The following is a 21,034-nucleotide window of genomic DNA, read 5'->3' on the forward strand; positions in this document are numbered from 1 at the left end:
TATTCGTTTTGCTCGCGGTAAGCGCCGACCGGACCAGCGCCATGTAGTTTACAGTCTATTCCCGGATCCCAACCGAGTCCACGTTACAACAGGCTCCTTTTTATTACCTGCTATGTCGTCGTCTTTTTTTCTTTTCTCCACGCGATCTCACTCTCCTTCCTCTTCGGGTATGCATAAAAATAACCATCTGGTAATTATAGTCCATCTCGAATACCGATACTATGTCATTTGATAAGATAATCATCATCACCGACTGTCTTTGGTTTCCTCGAAGGGTCTATCGACCGCGTGTCTCACGATTCTCGGTCGTTCTCTTGCCGATTTCTTGATCGGACGCCGCGACCTCCCATCGCTGCCATTGATTTTCACCGTTACCATGGCGCCTTTCGAGTTCTCCAACGCGTTCCCCGACGCATTCTCGAACCTTCTCCGATTTATCGCACGTCATTAGTCGTATACACTAGTTCCATAGATATACCGTATATACTCCATTAATTTCATCTCTTAACGACCTTGCTTTTCCTACGACTATCGTGCTAGTTCTGATTGCCGTTTTATCGAAATCGGCCAGTTTATGTCCTCGTAGCACGCTATCAACGGAAAATTGTACGTCCATAATGCATCGACCAGTTATATATATATATATATATATATATCGAAAGTCTTACAATTCCACGTACAGCCCCGAGATCTACATACGCTCATACGCGACTACTGGATCCAACCAGGCGATAGGATATGTATGCAGACGACGTTAAATATAGCCAGACATAATGAGAGCCTTAATCTATCTTCGGCTACAGGTGGTAATTGGCTAGACTAGTATATCGAGCTCGCGATAGATGTGGCTTCGGCTCGCGAGAGTTGCGGTGGTGGCGCGTGAGCCAACCATCATCATCATTATCTTGAAGATCGACGTCGTCATCATCGTGGCCATCCACATCGGCCTGAGCAAGAAACTCGAAAACCCGTTTCCTCTTCTTCTTGACCGCTTCTTCGTCGCTCCACTGTCTCCATACCCATCCATGGTCCCGGTCGCATGCATCGTCTTCTCGGTCGACCGTAATACGCCGCACGCGCTACCTATATTTAGCACAAATTATTGTTCCGACGAGAGTTTCTCTCCGCTATTATGTCGACCGATCGGCGCCTGTTCGATACGCAAGAAAATAATTACTCGCCTGGAGAGCGTGCGTGCGATGGATCTGCGAGCTAGATTACGATCGCGGGATTTTAAGAGGTGTCGACGGGCGTGGAAAATCAAAGAGCACAATGCTGCGAATCCTTTCAATGGGAACGGAAGATCGCGAAATTGCGAGGCGGTAACGCGCAAATTCAACGTTCTCACTGATTTAGCACGTATTTAGCAGTTGATTAAAAGTCGCTGCTTGCATTTTATATGGTGGATCGAGAGAAAAAGTGTCGACCATGGAAACGATAAAGACGCTGTTCTAAAATTAACGGAACACTCTAGCTTCTGCTTCTGTTTCCTTGACCTTTCCACGAACAGTTAGAATGTACATGTTCTTGAGCGTAAGATGGCCTGATTTCCACTTCTGGTGTTTCTGAAATGCCGGAAAATGCGGCGATTGTGAGGCGTCCTTGTAGAGGGTCAGTCTTGTGAAAGGTCGGATCTTTCGATCCGATTCGGATCCGCACGAGCAAAGAAAACGGAGCAATAAAAAAACAACTAGCCATTTCTCTGTTTAAATAAACGTTTATTGGTTGTTTGATTCTCGTAGAATTTTGTCGACTTCTTCTATCTCGTCTTCGTATTGACACTTGTGTTAGAACTCTGATTTGAATTCGATCACGTGAACGAAGCGTTATTAACTCGTCGATGACGAACTACTCAAAACACCTCGCATCTGTGTAAATCGATTGTATTTTCATACTCGTTTATTATTCATCGTTTTATCGCTCTTCTGCCGCGAGCGTCAGAAGGAAACAACGTGGCAAGTTTGTAGAACATGTCTCATGTTCGTATATTCGGAAACAATATATCTGAAGTGTCAATGCGCTTCTTGCAGTTCTAAATATAACGATAAAATTGAAAGCTATACACAAACGTTAACTTCAATTTATTAAGACCAACATACTCGAGATATGCATGGGTAGAGAAAGTAGACTAAGGTATACAAATATCAAATACCTCTCTCAAACTTACCGGTAATCTAAAAAGCAATCTTTATAGGACACGAGATTCTTCTGACGAAATCTCAAACCGACTATTTTAGCCGATTTTTATTATCGCTGAGCACAGTTCGGAATTTTCTAGACGCCATGGAACTGTGAAAGGTTCTAACAAATTTCACCAGTCAGACTTTGGTCATTCGTTGATAGTGAAATCGTTAATGACGCGCGGTATCGTGACGGTATCGTATAGTTCCACGTGTCTGCGAATAGTCACCCGTACACGCCTTCACGGGCGTGGGCTAGTCGATTTTCTCTTTGGCAGCCAGCTCTATTGACACCCAGGGCGCATCCATGATCGCGTGTGCGCGCAATGATTTAAACTTGCCCGCTTCTAATTACGCGGTGATATTTCCTAATCAGTCCAGTTTCACCGGCGCCAAGCGTCGATACCCTGCTTGGCTGAGTGTCCGGTCGTGCGCGCCAAAAACGCGCGTATCGCGATGTCGCGCGTCCAGAAAGTTTATGAAGTTCAATGTCGATGGGTGACTCTGCGTTTTCGTTGTTCCGCTGCGGATCGAAACGCAGTTTCACCCTTGAAATTACGACCGCGATGACGAAACCATTGCTGGGTTACACGTTGTGGATCGGGCTTAAAGAAGTACGAACTGGACTGGGGGACTGGTTTTCTTCGAAGGATGCTTTTCAGCGTCGGTTCGGCGCGGTGGAGCGGGCAGGCACGGATGAGAAGGAGGAGAGACGAGGAGCATGGTTGATTTTTTACCTTCGTGGCGACCTTGCCAGCCGAGCAAGGATCCCCGCGTTTATTGACCCCTATAACCATTCTCCTCTTTAAGCCCGTTGTGCATCCGAGTTGTGCTCGGACCGCTCCCTCTCTTGCTTATCTCCGTCTTCAGCTGATGCTTTCGAGAGGTAAACATCCTTCAGAAACGAGTATGACTTCTTCTTATTCGTCGAAGCGGTTTCAATCGGTGAACTTGCTCGTTGCGCGACCACGTAATTTTCTTAGATTCCGCCTTGGTCGCCGCGTAATCGTTTCTGAAAATCAAACTGTTTTGCTCTTTGCTCGAGACTACTGTTATCCGTTACGTACAGGTTCGCCTAGCTCGATTAAACTGATAATGGGACGCCGCGTTTGCCGACGTTCAGAAATTTTACCGTCTTTATTGCACGATTAACGTGTCATTAATAACGATCGTACACAGCCTGTTGCACCGTTTATATTCGATTCGCGATGACTACACAAGATCCATGTTATTGACTTACATATTCGAGGTGTAAATAACTCGCGCCAAGATCCGATTCGCTTCCACGCGAATGCTTTCGTAATTAACGTCGATTTTGTCTCGTTAGCGATTATTAACTGCGTGAAATAACCGACGAGATTCTCTTTCGAAATTTGTCGCGTTACAGTGTCATCGACATTTTCATCGAATCGTCAGGTCATTGTCGTCATTTCCAACGATTCCACTTTGCTTATAAATCGATGCCACGAGCTAAGCATAAAGCCCGTGAAAGCGAGTACAAGTTACTTCCGAACGACGATATTCGCGCGCTTTCGAAAAATTTCGTTTCGAGCGGATGGCGTCGCGTATTTTTCCGCGTGAAAATCGCCAAGTGTAACGTGCGAAAGCGGCTGAGTTTCGTCAAGCCCGAACGATCGTTAAATATTTTTTTTTAATCAGGGCAAAGCTAATCTCTTTAACGTCAATTTCCAGGAATAAACCGTATAGAATAATAAATAGTTTCTTTTCAGTCAATTTTATCGCTCATTTATTAACATAAATTACAGCTGTGTAATCGATTTGCTATCAGCCAATTACTCTTTACGAAAGGGACGCTATGACATTGTTTCTTGCGCCGAAGTCATTCCTAATTACAAAAATCAAGCATCTGCATCTTCTAATTGTCGAGCTAATTGACAAAATGTCAGGCATTATGTTAATCGTCTCAGCGTACTTTAGGTGCGTTCGCAATGCCGTATTCGTGACTTTTGCGTGACTCATACGATGAGTTATCGCTCACGACTCTCTCAGTTGCAAATTCTCGAACTCATTGTATAGAAGCCATGTGACCATGCGATTGCATCAAGGTCGTACAGACCGAATAAAGAACCGATTGCATATCGATTCAGTCGGTAGCGCGGCGTACCGTTTCGATCGCATAGAATGCTCGTGTGACGTCTACAGTCGATTTCGTTCCATCGGCGATCGATAACTCTCGACGCAAAGACGCCATCGATAACTTTCATCTAACAGTAAAATATCTGTACAATTTATCCTTGAGATAGATTTTAACCAGCTATAAACGGCTGATATCAATTTCTTTTATGCGAGTCTCATAACGAACGAATAAATAGGAAATTTGTCGCCCGAAACAGGGACGAGAAATGGTCCACGCACGTCGAAAAACGGGCACGTACGCGAGCCATATTGGTACCAACGGCATTTTGCGCGTTGGTTTTTCCGATTAAGGTCATTACCTGAACCTGCTCGGTAACATATGTGCCACCATTAATAACTAGACGTCAACACTTGCGTTTCTTTGATCGGGCAGACTGTTTCTTTCAGATGGCTACTTGTCGGGGAACGACGCCACGAGTTATTTCGATAACTGCTCGAACGATGGCGTCGCTTTTTTCGGCCGTTTGCTCCTAGCTTCGTTATAGATACCGTCCGTACAGAACGCACCCGTTTCTGCTGTAACAATAAAAAGATTCCCCTCGAGAGAAATTATCAGGATCCCGTTAACCGATCGAATACCAATCGAGCGTAGTTACGATGCTCACTGCGGTCGCCCGTGATTTTTAAGATGGTTTTTTTGGTCTGAGGACGATCGTTAAAGTGTCCACCAAGATAGAGTCTGGAACGTTTCTGTTGCATCCATAAAACACAAAGCGTCGCATAATGTCTCCAATTGTTCAACTATCGGCGACGATTCGTTCACGTGACTGGTCGCACAAGAACGTCGTCACTTGTTTATACGGGGTGTTTCGATACGATAGGATACAAACTCGAGACGAGTAACACGCTTAATTAGCTGGTAGAGCACAAACACGGCGGAGGCAACAAAACAATCATAATAAAGATAGACTGAAGATCAAGCGTGTAGCTTTAATTTCGCAGACATATACGGACGCGTAACGTATTCCTACAAGAAAGCAACAGCTTGTGAAATCGACTGTTATTTATGATAGGTGTTTTCTCACAATGCTTTTTCGCTCATTATTTGTTGCACACCGCTAAGAAGGCATATCGATTTCGAGGTCATTTACTAATTGTCGGCATGTTAAACTCTCCAGGCGTTGCATGATACCATATGTTATTCTAACTTTGAGGAAAACTCTGTCAATTGTAATACCTATATGCTTTTTATTTCATAATCTGTGCAATTTCAAAAACGTTTATATATAAATGCTTAAATATAGCTTCATGGTTAATAGGATCGTTATATTGTAATACTGTTTGATGAAAAAGATGAGATAGCTATACTACGTGAGAACGAAGTTCATCAGGAAATTTCACTATCTTATCGAGCCACGTTCCTTCTGCAAAAATTTTACAATAATATTTCACTTAGACGCGTAAAAGTTTCTATAACATTGCTAATTGTAACCACAACGTTATCACGTTTCAGGGAAATATCGGTTAAAAGTTATGTAATAAATACGTAATGCGAATTGTGAGCGGAAATCGGCAACTTAGCATTCTTCCAGTGAGTGTTTAGTTTTCTTTCGGAAATCGACGGCCTTACATTTAGCGGCGTTATAGCTAACTATTCGACGTGCTCTTCTAAACGGGACGACCATCGCCTGACTAATAGCGTATTCTCGATTGCGCTCTTGGCTACGTGCAATGTGCATCATTCTCCACGTGTTTCATGTTTACGAACCGGTCACGTGAGCAGCCACAAGCCATTATATAATCGTCGTATTGCCTGCTGATAAACAATCGCCCTTTCTTCCTATAACGCTAATGGATACCATTTAACGATCTCTAAGTGTTCGAATTTATCACGCTCGTGGATTGTCATATAATCTTTGTAAAATATGCCGACAGAAGATTTTATGGACAATGTAGAAGGATTGGAACGTTACAAGCATCGAACGGTGTTAATAGTAAAATATCTAGCATGTTCCGAGAAACCACGGATATATAATTAAACAATGATGCGCGAATACACGTGGCAACTACAGGGTCGACGAGTTTAAAAAGTTTCGTATACATTTGCATTCACATAACGAGTAAAGTGACTACGTAGCGGTGGATCCACGCGCGAAAGTCGTGTTGTGAAGTACAGATCGCTCGATAACGCGACACATATGCAAACGCGGTCGTCGATTTAACGAATCGCGGATGAATTTATCCGATGGAGACAGCTTTGATTTATTGTCACTCGATAACTATTCCTCTTCACGTCCCGGCCAAGTTATCGGTTTGCCAGCGACAATTCGGTAACCGTCCGTTCGGTGAAAGTTCGCGGGAGATCTCTATGCCACGTTTCTACTTCGATATAGTTTCGTCTTCACGCTCGAAAGTTTTAATAGAGTGAAAATGACCTAGCGATCCCGCTGTTTCTTTCCAGGTCTGATGATGGAGTCGGAGAAGAAAATCTTCGAGATGATGAACAAGAAGGCGGCCATGTCGAAGTACTGGATGCCTCTGGTTTGGGCGACGAACATCATCAACAGGGCCAGGAGGGAAGCCTTAATAACTAGCGACCAAGTAGTGCAAACCCTCCTTGTCGAGCTAAGCGACATCCGGAAGAGGCTTGGCGCGCTCATTGGTTACGACACTGTTTGCGTTCCTCTCGTTTACACTCAGGTGAGTATCGAAATATTCTACAAAACCGTGTCACCGTTCGAACACGTATCAGTGTTAATACATTTTATAATTCTTTTAATATTCTGTTCGATAACACGTCGAATGATTGAAAACGTGAAGGTGGACTAGACACGTGAAATTGTTTGGAAGGCAAACAACATTCACCGGAATGAAATTTTCGAATCTGCCGATAGATCATCCAAGTTTAAAGTTTCTCCTCGTTGACAAGCGTTACAAAAAGCGAAGATTTAATCAAGGAATGGCACAACGTATTATTCTGTTTCCAATCTCATTCAGAAATCGTGGAGAAGCCGGGTAATTGCGATGGCGTTTACCGTCATTGAGAAATGCCAAGTGTTTTAAACGAACGTCTTCATCCCGAGCTGATTCTCATCGTAACCACCTCGTCGCTTTGATACTGTTGACAGTGTGCAGCGCACGCTTGCGTAAGTCTTAATTCCGTTGTTAGCTTCACAATGCAGCGTTTTCTCTCGCCATTTCCTCTAATCAAGTTTTTCCAATAGAATCTCTCTAACATCTTTCTAACGCTTGTAAGCTTGTTTCATGCTCATCTCTTAGCGAGAGTTTCAACAAACGCGAGTCGACACGTCCGGCGTTAAGGGAACGGCCGTTCCTTCGAACGGTGCATTTCAATTTGCCCGGCCGAGTGTAGTTTCCATAGCAAGAAGTTAACGAGCTTCGAGGCAGTAGCGATCATTAGAAAGTACGTCACCTCGTTGCAACACGATATCATCGATAAAAGACTCGATGCGTAATTGCGGAGGCCGCCGACGCTCGAAGATCATTCATTTAATATACGGCAGACATTAAAAAGTTACCAACAACCCAAGATCGATGTTAACAATGTGCTCGTGGCTCTCTTTATCCAGTTCGAAGGACTCGATTTGTTGCGGCGCAGTAACAAAACGGATCCATTCTTGGAAAGATGTTTCGTATTCGCAATTAGCAGGCACGTATTCATTGTGCAACGTTAATTGCTCATCAGCTAACGTCCCTAATTGTCGGCTACGAACGCCATTATTTTCGCGGTATTAAAGAGTTATTCGCGTCATGATCTTGTATATACGTGGCCAATGCCTGGGAAACGATCTTCGTCCAGACTTGATAAATTCAACTTTAAAGGCATTCTCTAAAACTGGTTAATAAGCACAAATCTGAAAAGCGTGATGAGCAACTGAATCAATCACAGTCGACGTTGCATGAACGATGAGAAAATTGTTCATTCATTGTGCAAAATTACGTCATCGACTGCCGAGGATAATAATAAATACGAAATTGAAACACATCGAACGAGGAAAAGTATGATAAAAAAAAACCGATCGCCTTTTTCCTTCGAAGATACACTAATACGTTAATCGTCGGGGATTTCAATACGGACGATGGGGTAAGCCACTCGGTTAGTCAGCTGCATAGAACAGAGCTCATTTTTATTCCCGTAACTCGTACTCGTCACATAAATTATACCGGTAATGGAACTGATCGATGATTCGCGTTCCGCATTAGTTTATCAGTCGGTGGGAGAATGCTTGGGATTCTTGGTTGGAAAATAGAGCATGCTCACGCGAGGAAAACGTGCTATTAATCCGTACCACGAGAGTCAAGATGGTAATTCACAAACCAGAGACGTTTCATTACGAAGATTTCGAGAGATAAACGCACGGTCGGATTGCTTTGAATTAGCGAAAATAAGGAGAAGTGTACGCGGAGAATGTTCAGGAAGAGCAACTCAACTGTAATTATTTTCCTTGTCGTGTTTTCGTGTCGAAACAGAACCGTGACGTGCGTTCGTCTTTCACCAATCGCACTTTGTCTCCGTGGTAAAAGCAGGATAAAATCGCATGGTTAGGCGTAAACCAGTACGGTTCTGCGCGCTGTGTAATAATACGTTTACCGAATACTGTTCGACCTGCGTGGTTTACTCGTATCCATCGGTTAGCATGCACGTTTGTATAGCATGTATCCGCTTACAGAAGTTTTATAAATTTCCAAAGGAAAAGCGAGATAGAGACAGAAGGACAGAACAATTTACCTGGGATGCGACAATGCGCTTTAATTACCAGCGAATACATTGCGCTGGTTATCCTTTGTCTTCCAACACACTTTTCTCTCAAATGACGTTATTATTAAAATGAAGCATCTTGCGTCATAAATCGAAATTCAAATGATTTATGCGCCTTTCTGTATCTTTTCCGAGCAATGTTTTTGCACGGAAATAAGTACATTGTCGATATCGTATGAGCGAAGAAGACAATACGCATGGTCAAGGATGACAAATGAGTCGAGCGGCAATCTCGTCGCGGTCCGTCGATACGGCGGAAATAAATTTCACAGTCAGTTCAACGTGCGATCGATCCTCTTCGTGTGCGCGACGATCAAAGTCTAAAGATAATCCACCGATCGTACTTTTTCTTTTATTCACAACGAGTCTTTGCATAAACTATCATTTCCTGGTGGCCTTCGATGAGAAAGGCTGTATTCTTGATGACCTTGATATGATTTCATTCAAACCTGTTCGTCCACGCGTATACAACGCGAAAAAAGGACGAAACCGACAGGAACGTAATTCTTTGCCAAGCTTGACATTACTTGCCCTTTCACAAAGGAACCTTTCACCTTAGAAATGGCCAACGTCTATCGTTTCATCACGATTCTAATTCTTTTACGAACTTCAGGATATCCAATATTACTTTCTCCGAGCCCATCATTAGCTACAGCGTAGTTTGTCCATGAACAACGTACGTGTTCATCGAGGCACTGGCGTTCCTGTATTAAGTTTCATAAAGGTATTCTTGAAAACGAACGAAGAAAGTAATTCTGAGAGAAGCGGTATTTATAGCGATGCAGGCGACGTGGACCAACGATGGATACTTGTTTCTTACCTTCGACCGCGTTTATTCGTTCTTCCTCAATACGCAGAAAGTATACGACACTCGTTCTAGGAATCAAACAATATGATGTAACACGGCAATATCTATCTATAAATTTCTGTCGTTTAATTTACCCATTTGTCCTCTCGGTAATCTCGCGCTGGGGACATTTGATTAGCAAATTATAATGAAGCCATTTGTTTTTTTCCTTCTTCTATCGCGCGTCGCAAAATTAACGATGACTCAATTTTATTTCGCCAATTACTAGTAGTCGACGTAACGCCGTTTTTAGGACCGTGATATTCACGGTTCTAATCGAACGAGTTTGAATACCGTTTATTTACGTTTTCCAGGTAGTCACGCTATCGTTGTACGCGTATTTCTTTTCCGCCTTACTCGGCAGACAATTTATCGAGCGCACCGACGTCGGAAGCGGAAAATACGAGGAACCGGACATGTATTTTCCATTTTTCACGGCCCTGCAGGTAAGAAAATCGATCGTAAAGACGCTTGTAAAAAGACGATCCCGTGTTCGATGAATAACTATCGATCAATCCGATTCATTCGTTCCAGTTCTGCTTTTACGTGGGATGGCTGAAAGTTGCCGAGGTATTGATCAATCCGTTCGGCGAAGACGACGATGATATCGAGTTAAATTGGCTTATAGATCGTCACATCAAGGTACGAGACCAACTTTCTCCGGTTCCACCGAAATTTAAGTTAATCGTATAGAAATTGAAATTCTACTCCTGTGTCACAAGATTCATATTTATTAGCGGTAACGCGTTTATTTGATAGGCTGGATACATGATCGTGGACGAAATGCACGAGGAACATCCAGAATTGTTGAAAGATCAATATTGGGACGAGGTCGTGCCAAAAGATTTACCGTATACGGTGGCTAGCGAGCAGTACCGACGAGAAGAGCCAAAGGGTTCAGCCGAGCATTATAAGGTCAAAGACAGCGACGCTCTGTATGCAAACGTTATATTGGGCCCACAAATCCATAATCACGTTCAGCATCGCAAGACCCACCAGGATGACATGTACGCCGATTACGTAAGTACACGTCACCAGATGAACTTGAAACTCTCGATGTACAACCGGCTACCTGTATTTGGTGTCACGATCGGATCGTGCAGCAAACATGTTGGAAAAATATTTATTCCAGAGAAGTATTTATACTTGATATATTCATATTCGTTTACGTGTATTATAGGAAAGCGTCGATACTCCGTTGGTCGAGCGAAGGAAAAATTGGCTACAACGACAAATCACTAGAATGGGCTCTGTACGTAGTTCTTCGACCACTTACAGCAGCGGTGGTGGTTTCTTCTCCAGAAATCGTCACAATAGCGTTTATAGCAGCCCTGAAACTGGAGGTTTACCGCAAACGAACAATCCGAATCTTAAGATGTCCCTTTACGATAGGCTAGTTGGACGGAAAAGCATTCGAAGTCAAAGAATGGGTCGACAAGGCAAGTGATTTACGCAAATTACTTCCGACGTGTCTTCGTACGCGACAAAATAGAAACAAATAGAAGGAACTTAAAACGTAAGGAATTGCTACGCAACGTGATAATATAATTCTCAAGCGTGTCAACAGAATGGTGCACAGTCTGGAATAACGTTCGTCGTAATGAGGTTTATTTAACTATTTAAATGATAATGATACGATCTTACGTAACGCCTGCGCATTCACGTTAACAGTATCTCCCGTTTCTATGAATTAAAGTCAATAATCGGTGCCTCTAACCGAACCGCGTTGTTCTCTATGAAATGATAAAAAAACAATTCTTTGTTGTTATTACAAAAAATTGATTTCCAGAAGAAAAAAAGAGCAAACAATTTCAGTTCCGTTACTCCAGCGATAATCGTATGTATTTCCGTTTTTCTTCGCCGGTATTTTCAAAGCTGCAATCTTTTTGCACGTTCCAATGTGGCACGAGAAAAACATCTTTCAATGAAAGTGTCGCGAATGTTCGAAGTTTTCCCCACCCGGCTACATGCATGCAAGGAATTATGCAATGAGTAACCTTGTGTAATCTGAACAATTTCCGCAATCGCGAATCATTCTTCTCGAAAAAACTTTTCTTAAGACCTTGTGCTTCTTTCTCCAATCGTTCCTCTCACTTATGACAGAAAAAAAGGAAAGCCACGCCAGTGGCGGAAAAATACCTAAGCAATTATACCTAATCGCATTTTATCCATCCATTCTATTCTCAACCCGATTCGAGGCGGTCGAACGAAGATTCGTTTCCTTGCTCCATAGCGGGCCGTTTTCTAGCGGTAAAATAAACGCAACCGCAAAAATTGGCATGATCATCGTTAGCCTCGTTATTATTGCTGCCGGCGCTAAGAATAGTTTAATCGTAGGCTTAGGATCGAGACGCGGACTCGATCATTCCGTAACAAGCTTGTCTAATTCATGTTCGTTTCCCGACAGGTACCATGACGAAGTTGAATCCGGTGCCGGTTTCTCTGAAGAACCGACCTCGCATACCGACGCCGGACGTGACGAAAGAAGTAGTCGACCGTGAACAGAGATTAGCTCTATCAGCGACGAACGCGGCGAACATCGGGGCAGGCGTCGTAGGAGTGATACCGGCGAACGGCCACTATCCGGATCTATCGGTTGTGCAGGTCGTGCTCTCGCCCATTCAAGAAACGGAGGGCACGCCTGTAACTGGGAAATCTGGAGCGGCAGCGTTGGCGCAAGCTGTTCTCTCGCCTACTTTGACCAGTGCCGGTCTCGTTGCTCCTGTCACTTTAACACCTGTCACGATGTCGCAGTTAACGCAACTAGGACTGATGACGACAACTTCCGCGTCCATGATCAAACCAACGAATCAAAGCAACGGCGTTCCTAACCAAGCCACCTTAACCGAGGTGAACAGCAGCGAGGAAGAGGGATCAGGCAGTGGAAGCAGTAGGAGTGGCAGCATTACAGGACAGGAAGAACGTTCCACACCGTTAATAAGCCAAGACAGAAGCACTCCTCTGATAGGAGAGAGGTCCAGTCCTGTGGGCAGCGACGGTAATCCGTCTACCTTCGACAACTATAACGATCGTTCACCCATTCTGATAAATCCCGAGAAACTCGGTTACGTGGTTACCACGATGTCGAATACTCAAGATGGTAAGATAGATCCACGTGGCAGGCGATCGGCTTCGTTGCCGGGTCCGCCAGTTGTGCAATTGCGAGAGGACAGGAGTATGTCTCTGCCACAGTCGCCGGGTCTTCAACCGAGGGAAAATCGCGCGGCCTCGGTATCGAATGGCCACGAACCTCCCAATATAGATAGGCTCATAGTGCACGGAAAGGACATTCGACCGAGAACTAACAGCATCGGCCACGATCTCTGTAGACCGAGTCATCGTATCCAAGACACTTCGAGGAAGATCAGCAGCGTGTCTTGTACCAACGCGTCGCTCTCCAGCGGCCTAGGTACAGCACCTATCACGGCGACTACCATAATGCCAGCGACTACTCCGGTTGCCGGTAGCAAGAGGGGAGAGGTGTACGTTTGACTCGTAAATCTAGGGACAATGTGGTAAATTATACTTGGTCGTGTACGGCTTTGATCGTCGTGGGCGATTCGAACGTGCGTCGCACTTGCCTAAAATCCGACTCCGTCCATTATAGCGACGATTTGGCGTTTTGTACGCGGTGAGAGTAGGAAGCAATTTTCGCGCGACAAGCGTGAACGATAATGGGATTTTTTATCGATCGAGCTCCAAGAGCCGAGAAACGCTTCGAACGATCGTGTCACTCCGATGTAAATACGATCTTAACTTATGAGCATTTCGATCGACGAGGTAGCTAATTATCGATACAGAATTGACACTGGTATCGCGTGTTGATCGTTCGACAATCGTAACTATTACGGAAATAACAGCGATGGAATCGAATTCGTCGATTCCTGTATGTAGCAATCGCGGAAGCGCTTCTCTTCCTTTTGTCGTAAGTATGTGCAATAACGCGGTAGCAAGATGACGGTGCGTAATCGACATTATGAAAATGGTGTCGTTCTCAAGTCCTTAGCGTAAAAATTGTAACGTTCGCGCGACAAGTGGAAGAAAGGGGTAGATGTTGCGAATACGTCAGTGTCGCAGATACGTGTCCTATACACGATATGCGGATAGGATACTTTTTACTATTTGTGCATGCTTTACTTTGGCTGCGTCGTAACATTGTGATACGAAATATTTTTGCTACGATAAACGCAGGGGCGAATTTAAATGTGTTTCTTCTTCTTCTTCTTTCCGCGAATACGTACGTCGAGAAATGGAATCTCGATCGCAGATAAAGTCAGGTTACGCTTGTAAATAGCCGATCCTCGCGAGACGCCACATGACTCGTCGTTTTCGGCTTCTAGCATTTAGATGAAAGATTTTCTCTCTCATCTGAGCCGACTGTGTATTTATTCGATGCGCGACGGCAACTCGGGAACTCGACGTTATTAATAATCTGTTCGTGAATGGAACGAAACGCCTTGAGTCAGGCTCTATTGCGAACTGGAAAATGACGAGTGCATATATGCATGTGCATGAACACGCAACGTTTGCCATATTTGCCATACTCGGAGACACTTTGCGTAAAAAAATTGCGTGCAACTGTAATCGCGAATCTTCGATCGGAGCGATTTAAAATTGGGCTACAACTTCCACGATGCTCTACGGTATCGCCGGTTCGGCACGCGATCTGCATCATTTATTACTCTATAATAATTTAGGAGTTAGTAAGTTAGTTTTATCGATACGAGAAACGTTCGGGAACTCGTGTGCGTGAAGAGCAAGTGCAAGCTGTGGTAGTCAACGAACAAACTCGGCTCAAAAGAACGAATTATTTTAGAAAAAAAGGATATTCTCGATGGAACCATCGATTTTATTTTTTTTTACTGCAAACTGCACTTGCTTTTTGTTCACCGCGTATTCAGTCACGCGTCTCTGGAGAAACGCGTGACAGCTCAAGCTTTTTCTATATAAATTCGAGATCACGTAAATGTAAGTAACGATTCGATGTATGTACATGGTGAATGAAGCTGGCGATAGAGCCAACGAACATGTACATAGTAGATGAATTAAGTTAAGGTTACTTGGTGTATGAGATTATGAACATGCTCAATGCACGACACGCGATATTTGATAGTCGATGTGAACCGAGCGTTGTCTTTGTCTTCTTCGTTGGTGGGTAAAGCCGGTTTCACACGGAGATACGCGTATCGTAATACACATATGGCAATCTGAATATTGTGTGAATATCACCATTTTTTGTAACGTTTCGTCTGTCGCCTTGATACGAAAAGTATCTATCGTAACCGAAATACGCGAAGTGAGTATGATATGATATTTAGTATCTATCATACGCGTATCTCCGTGTGAAACCGGTTTATGAATTGTAATTTGCAGTGGAAAGATGTGTAAATACGGACGTATTTTTAATCGATTTCTTATTCCACTTTTTCTCCTTCTATCTTTGCGATGTTGTAATTTAGGCAAACTTGAATCCAGATCGAATTCAATGGATTTAAAGATATAACGTCGAGATAACGTTATATAAATCTCTTAGCCGAGACGGTTGTTAAGTAACGACGATTATAATTCTAATTAGTTACTTAACGTACGAGATCACGCGAACCGCTTTTTGTTAACTTAAAAGTATTATTATCTCTCGACCGAGATAATATTCTGTTCAGAGTTCCGAAAGTATTGAAACGTGCTCTACTTTATAAATAAAAGAAAAGTACTTAGAATGATTTTTCTGATTTGAGCATTCGTCGGTACTCAAGTGTTACTACGATCATGAACTTCGAACAAATAGAAGCGTATCAGAATTTGTAGATATTTGTACACATAGTATTTGTATATAGATTACATCTCGTTTTCGTTATGATATCTCCGATCTGACTATAAACTATATAGGTAAAGAATTGTTTCGGTGCCTGAGTCGCGTCAGCGTGATGTAAACGAACCACATGTAAGAATAGTAATACATTATTCTTATTATCTATATTCTGCAATAAAAATAAACGTTTCCAAACGCATCAATTTCTTCTGTTTCCTAAGTATAGTAGCAAAGGTTTTGAATTCGTGTGGCTGCATGATTCATCGTGCATACTAGAGATGACAGGAGATTCCATAAATTCCAATAATCTCAGAAATTCTAGAGGTCTTCGAAGCTTCCTGTGATTACGCAAACGTTAGGGATTCAAGGAGGTATTGGAGATCTTGTCCCTTGGGAGGTTCCACAAATTTGAGAGGTACATTTGCAATGGCGAAGATCTCTCGAGATCTCTCGTACCCATAGAATTTCCTGAAACTTCTGATTGGCATCTTCGATGCGTTCTACGATTCCGCTATTTGTTTTATGTTTTATAGTATTTTTAATTTAGTAATTTTAAACTTCCCGTTACTCTGATTCAGTCTGAACAAATTTAGACTTTAAATGTCTCTGATCGTTTAGATTCTTTCCATTACGAGCTCTTTGGAATTTCTTAATACAAGTTCCTACTAGAGTTACCAATTATAATCCCTTATGAAACTTCTATTACTTAGTCACTAACATCATTTGCAATGCAAATATAATATTGCATTATGAATGAAACATTTCTCGGTGCTAGAGCTACATCTCCACGGCATGGGGATCCAGGTTTTCACTGGTGACGCGCGGCAGTAGTGGGACACCCCGTGGTGGGGTGCTGTTACCACGGGTCTAGTTGAATGTTCGTCACTTTCGCTCGTTCAGCCGTACCGGCTGGCTGGTTATGTTTTTACCCCCTTCTCATTTTGGTTTGCTATTTTCATTCTTTATGCTTATGCATACTTATGAATACATCCTCCGTCTCAATTTTAATCCTTCGTTTTCTACCTTCTATCTTGACTCTCCGCTTCCACTTCGGTATTAAGATGGTTATATATTCAGAATGCTGCTAGGTTATATTTAGCTAACTAAATGTTTATTTTAATCGGTATTACATGTACGTACACGCGAATCTTATATCGAATTGATCAGGATTCTTATTCAAATAAATCAATCCACTTGGAATAAACTCTAGAAAGGAGTGGCTACTCCCGCCCACCCTATCTCTGTGATTAGAAACTCTGCATCGTCTAAAGTTGGTAGGCAGCAATCAACATCTAATCGAGGATCACGCGGAGCAACAGTGTCCTTCTTCCTTGTGCCTTTTCCCCGAAGCGGTACCATTCGCTAGAACTAATCACGCTGGTCTGGATCGAGGAAGCCAGCGGAATTGTATTCGTCACTTCGAAGACGCGCCTACGTTCTTCGTCTACGTTGAACGTATTCGTCGCTGAGCAATTTCTCGGATCGCTCGCAGCGAGAAAACGCTGTCCCAGAGCTAGAGCTAGCGATCATCTCAACTCCGCGTGCCTGATGTCCGTAGCTTGTCCTCTGTTCTAGAACAAATAAGAGCCGCTCACGCGCCGTTATCCATGATGAACTCTCGAACACGCGTGATACGCTAAATATTTATTAGATGCAACCGACGTACTGACAAGTCCATCGTTTCACTAACTTGTAACACGGTATCAATTTCCGTGAAGAGACCGCTCTAGGTTATATTCTTACACGCTACAGAACATTTAATTTGACCATTAGAACGCGTGTAGTACCATGAGAACGTTGTAGTAACGTTGTTAAGTAAAGTCTAGTACTGTGAAGTAGTCGTGCAGCTATTTTTTTCTACTCTTCTACTTATTTGGGTTATGCTAAAAATAATCTAGAAATAATTCGATCTCTTTCGGAACTTTACTTTTCATTAGACCAAATTCAAAACCGTATCGAACGAATGAATTTTTAATTCTCGCCGCATAGTGACTCTCTTCGCCCTACCGCGTCGTCAGCGTGCAAGGACCACGTTAGTTTATCTCTTGATATCGTATTGGGAACTGTGATCATCGCGAGGCTAGTCTCAACGCGCGGTTCTTTGACTTGACGCAATAATAAATCATTACGCTTGTCACGGATTATCGGATTGGCCGCGGTCGGTCGCGTGATGGGTGGCGAACGGCCGCTTATCACCGACAGCATGTGTTTGCACTCAGCTATGCTGGTGAGAACTTTTCTTTTATAGAACCACCAACCTTGTTACCTCTTGGCCACTTTTGTGCGCGCGTCCTGTCCGTTTCTTCTCTCTTTTTCCACCGTGTTTCTTCTGTGTTTCGTTTCTTTCGGGACACCTCGCTACCGAGATGCCGGATTGCACGGACATCAGACGGGGTTTTCGCGTGGGAAACCGTCCACGAGGAGATTTCATTGGTTGAGGGAGATCCGGTTTGTACGCGATATTGTGAACGTCAATGAAGATCGACAGTTCAGATAACGACAACGGGGATGCGCTATCGTTCGATGCCTAACGACCGGCATCGAGATTCGGCCGACGTTGTCGTTAACAGAGTTGGACAAAAATCTCCGTGACTGAGAGCAACACGGGTTCCAGATAGCGGAAACAAATTGGGGAGATATCATTTATATACATTATAGAAATTTATCGCTTAAGAATACATTTATTGCTCCGTCGTTCAAGATAAAAGCAGCTCTTACGACGGTTCTCAACGCTTTACGACGTTTCGCGATATACGTCATTGTCACGCGAAGATACTTTGTTACAAAGATTCTGAAGACCATGATACCTTATTCTCCACTTCGTCCCTGATTATACATGCAATGAATAATGACACGAGATGGTAATTATCGTTATCTTCGAACAGTGAATCCCTCTGTGCGCGAAAAATCAAATCTTCTCTAGCTTGTAGGCGCAATCGAGGAAACCAGTGAAAATCGTTCGTCGATCATGGAGCAGCTGACAATCCGGAGACGGTCCTCGAAACGGTGGTCTGAACGCTGCAACGCCTGTAGCACAAAGGCGCGTGCGTCGCCAGTTCGCCATGTCTTCAAGACGCGTGGGTCGGCGATTGCAAGCCAGCTCGGGCTCGCGACTTAACGATTTCCAGCGACAAGGTACGAACTCGTGGAGAGCGAACGCGGAGCCGCGAAGATTTCACGGATGTCGCGACCCGCGAGTGGGTGGATCGTAGAAAGCGGAATAACGTGACATTAACCACCCTCGGGAGCGTCTCCCGGCAAATTTTCGACGTCCGCGGAATCGCGAACCACTTAACAGCGCAATTCAGCTACCAGACGATAAAGATAACCTTCTTGACTGTATCCGTGACATTTATGCACTGCTTGCACGCGTACATAGATCAGTGTATCTATGTACGTACACATATGTATATGCGAAGCATCGCGTTTGGTTAAATTCCAAAGAATACCGCGAGCAACGAGAAGATAAGTGCACCCATTTTCCCAAATGTCGATGCAATTTCATCGGAATTTGCATCCTGTGATTGTACAACTCGTCGAAGATCAGACTTTGTACTGAAAACCATGAGCATCGATTCTTGTGTTTGTACACAAGGTACCAGAAGAACCGCGAACCGTGTATCGGGAAATGGGATCTGTTAAATCGTTTAGGTAGATGGCAAGCAAAATCAAAGGGTCCACGTTTGGCAGGATGATTCTCCGACCACGACGACGATGAAATCAACTCGTGGCTGGCTTTTTTAGACGTAATGTCGGTGGTTAGAGTCTGGAGCGGTCTTCTGCGGTCTCGTGACCGTCGATGGTGGGCGTGGGAATCGTAGAAACTGCGAGGGCACGCTCATTCTTCTCTTTCTTCAGCCTCGTCTTCGTCGATTCCATTTGACGAGTCGATTCATCGCGAATCCCGGTCGAACCGTGATCCAGAGGATCGTCGGATGATTGCGCGTGCCACGATCGACGCCCACGACGTCATCGTCGTGCCTTCGACGTCGATAGCCGCGAAACTGATCATCTGCTTTTCCGCGCTCATCCGGACCCTTTATACGGTAAGCACCGCGTCTCGTTATTGCACGTGAAATTGGAGACGCAAGCCATAAAAGCGTATCTTGGAAACGCACGGCAGTGGGATCCCGTCGGAGCCTCACCAGCTGATCGTTTCTCATGTTGAACCGCCATTTTTTCGATGTCCTGTACTATACTATGGTTTAATCCGGAGATCGGTTAGCCTACGATTGACGCCTACACCGGCTAGCTCCGCTCAGCAACCGACCGGAGATTGTGCACGGCCATTTGACGGATCGTTCAGCCGAGTTGCCGGTCTGTCTCAACGGGACGAATTAACTCTTTCACCGCGACAATCGCGTCTCGTTGATTCCCTCGTGTACAGAGATTCGATAGAGAAATCGATGAAAATCTATTCGCGTTCCTATTCCCTTTATGGTTGTATGTCAAACACTCGTGTAATCATTTAAATTTTCTGGACCACTTAAGTCGACTTTATTCGATATCATTTTATCTATTATACGTGTAAAGATTTGGGTCTTTCGAATTAAACTTCAGGGTATAATTAATGCGCGGTAAACTGTCACGCCTCTGGCAGGTAGACAACCGGAATAAATTCGTTTCGCAACCAAGAACAATAAACGCGTTTGGGCGTTTAATGCGCGTTATGGTTGCTCATAAAGTATCCGGGTACCCGCTTGAAAACGTCTCTTGTTCTTCGTCTGACCAGATTTTTTTGGTCCGAGAACACGTGTACACCTAATCCGGCACTCTTTAATTTTCAAGCGTAAAAGGGACAGCGAGGAAACCTCGTGGAATGCCAAAGCCGAGGTAACTTAATCGCTTCTTTATTTGATTTTACGTTAAAACTAGTGGCCCGACGCGAGAACGGCTTTATTCGTTGCAGGCGATTCGAACAATAACTTTTCCCCGATAAGACCGCGAGGCTGAGAGGCGCGTGGAACATAAGGGCTTTGCTCGAAAAGAAAATCTTCCCGGTAGATATTTGATCTGTTGAAGCGGCGCTTCGTAAATCTTCCAGCTGTTCTCGGCGGCGAAGAACTGTTGGGCACCGACAATAAATGGACTGGACGAATGTACCGATCTTTTACAGATGTATACCTACTATAAAGCCCAAGCAGAGTACCTACGGGCCCTACGTGTCCTGCGTGCGAGGTCGTATAATCGCGCTGGTCGCGACGTGTTCGCTTGATTCACGACACCCCGGAAGCGTAGTGACTGCGATACGAAATGCCATGACACTAGACAGTCGGCATCTCCGTGCCTCCTATAAGACCCCATAAATCACTGACAACAAA

The 21,034-nt window shown here is 44.0% G+C and overlaps 1 protein-coding gene across 3 annotated transcripts in view; it reads left to right on the forward strand.

Moving 5' to 3' along the window:
- The window catches only part of LOC117235055, a 41,317-nt gene extending 25,405 nt beyond the window's left edge, over positions 1-15,912 (forward strand). For 2 of the 3 annotated variants that reach the window (XM_033496722.1, XM_033496724.1), the window contains exons 5-10: positions 6,739-6,977; positions 10,219-10,350; positions 10,439-10,546; positions 10,664-10,924; positions 11,085-11,343; positions 12,312-15,912. In XM_033496722.1, the coding sequence (XP_033352613.1) occupies positions 6,739-6,977; positions 10,219-10,350; positions 10,439-10,546; positions 10,664-10,924; positions 11,085-11,343; positions 12,312-13,396 (2,084 nt within the window). In that variant the 3' untranslated portion in view covers positions 13,397-15,912. Of the gene's footprint in view, positions 1-5,878; positions 6,272-6,738; positions 6,978-10,218; positions 10,351-10,438; positions 10,547-10,663; positions 10,925-11,084; positions 11,344-12,311 lie in introns of those variants that run through there. The other variant, XM_033496725.1, reaches the window with a different exon arrangement.
- Positions 15,913-21,034: the final 5,122 nt, after the last annotated feature.

The sequence above is a fragment of the Bombus vosnesenskii genome, unplaced genomic scaffold (assembly GCF_011952255.1).
Source record: "Bombus vosnesenskii isolate JDL3184/JDL3185 unplaced genomic scaffold, Bvos_JDL3184-5_v1.1 scf7180000013314, whole genome shotgun sequence".
Lineage (NCBI taxonomy): Eukaryota > Metazoa > Arthropoda > Insecta > Hymenoptera > Apidae > Bombus > Bombus vosnesenskii.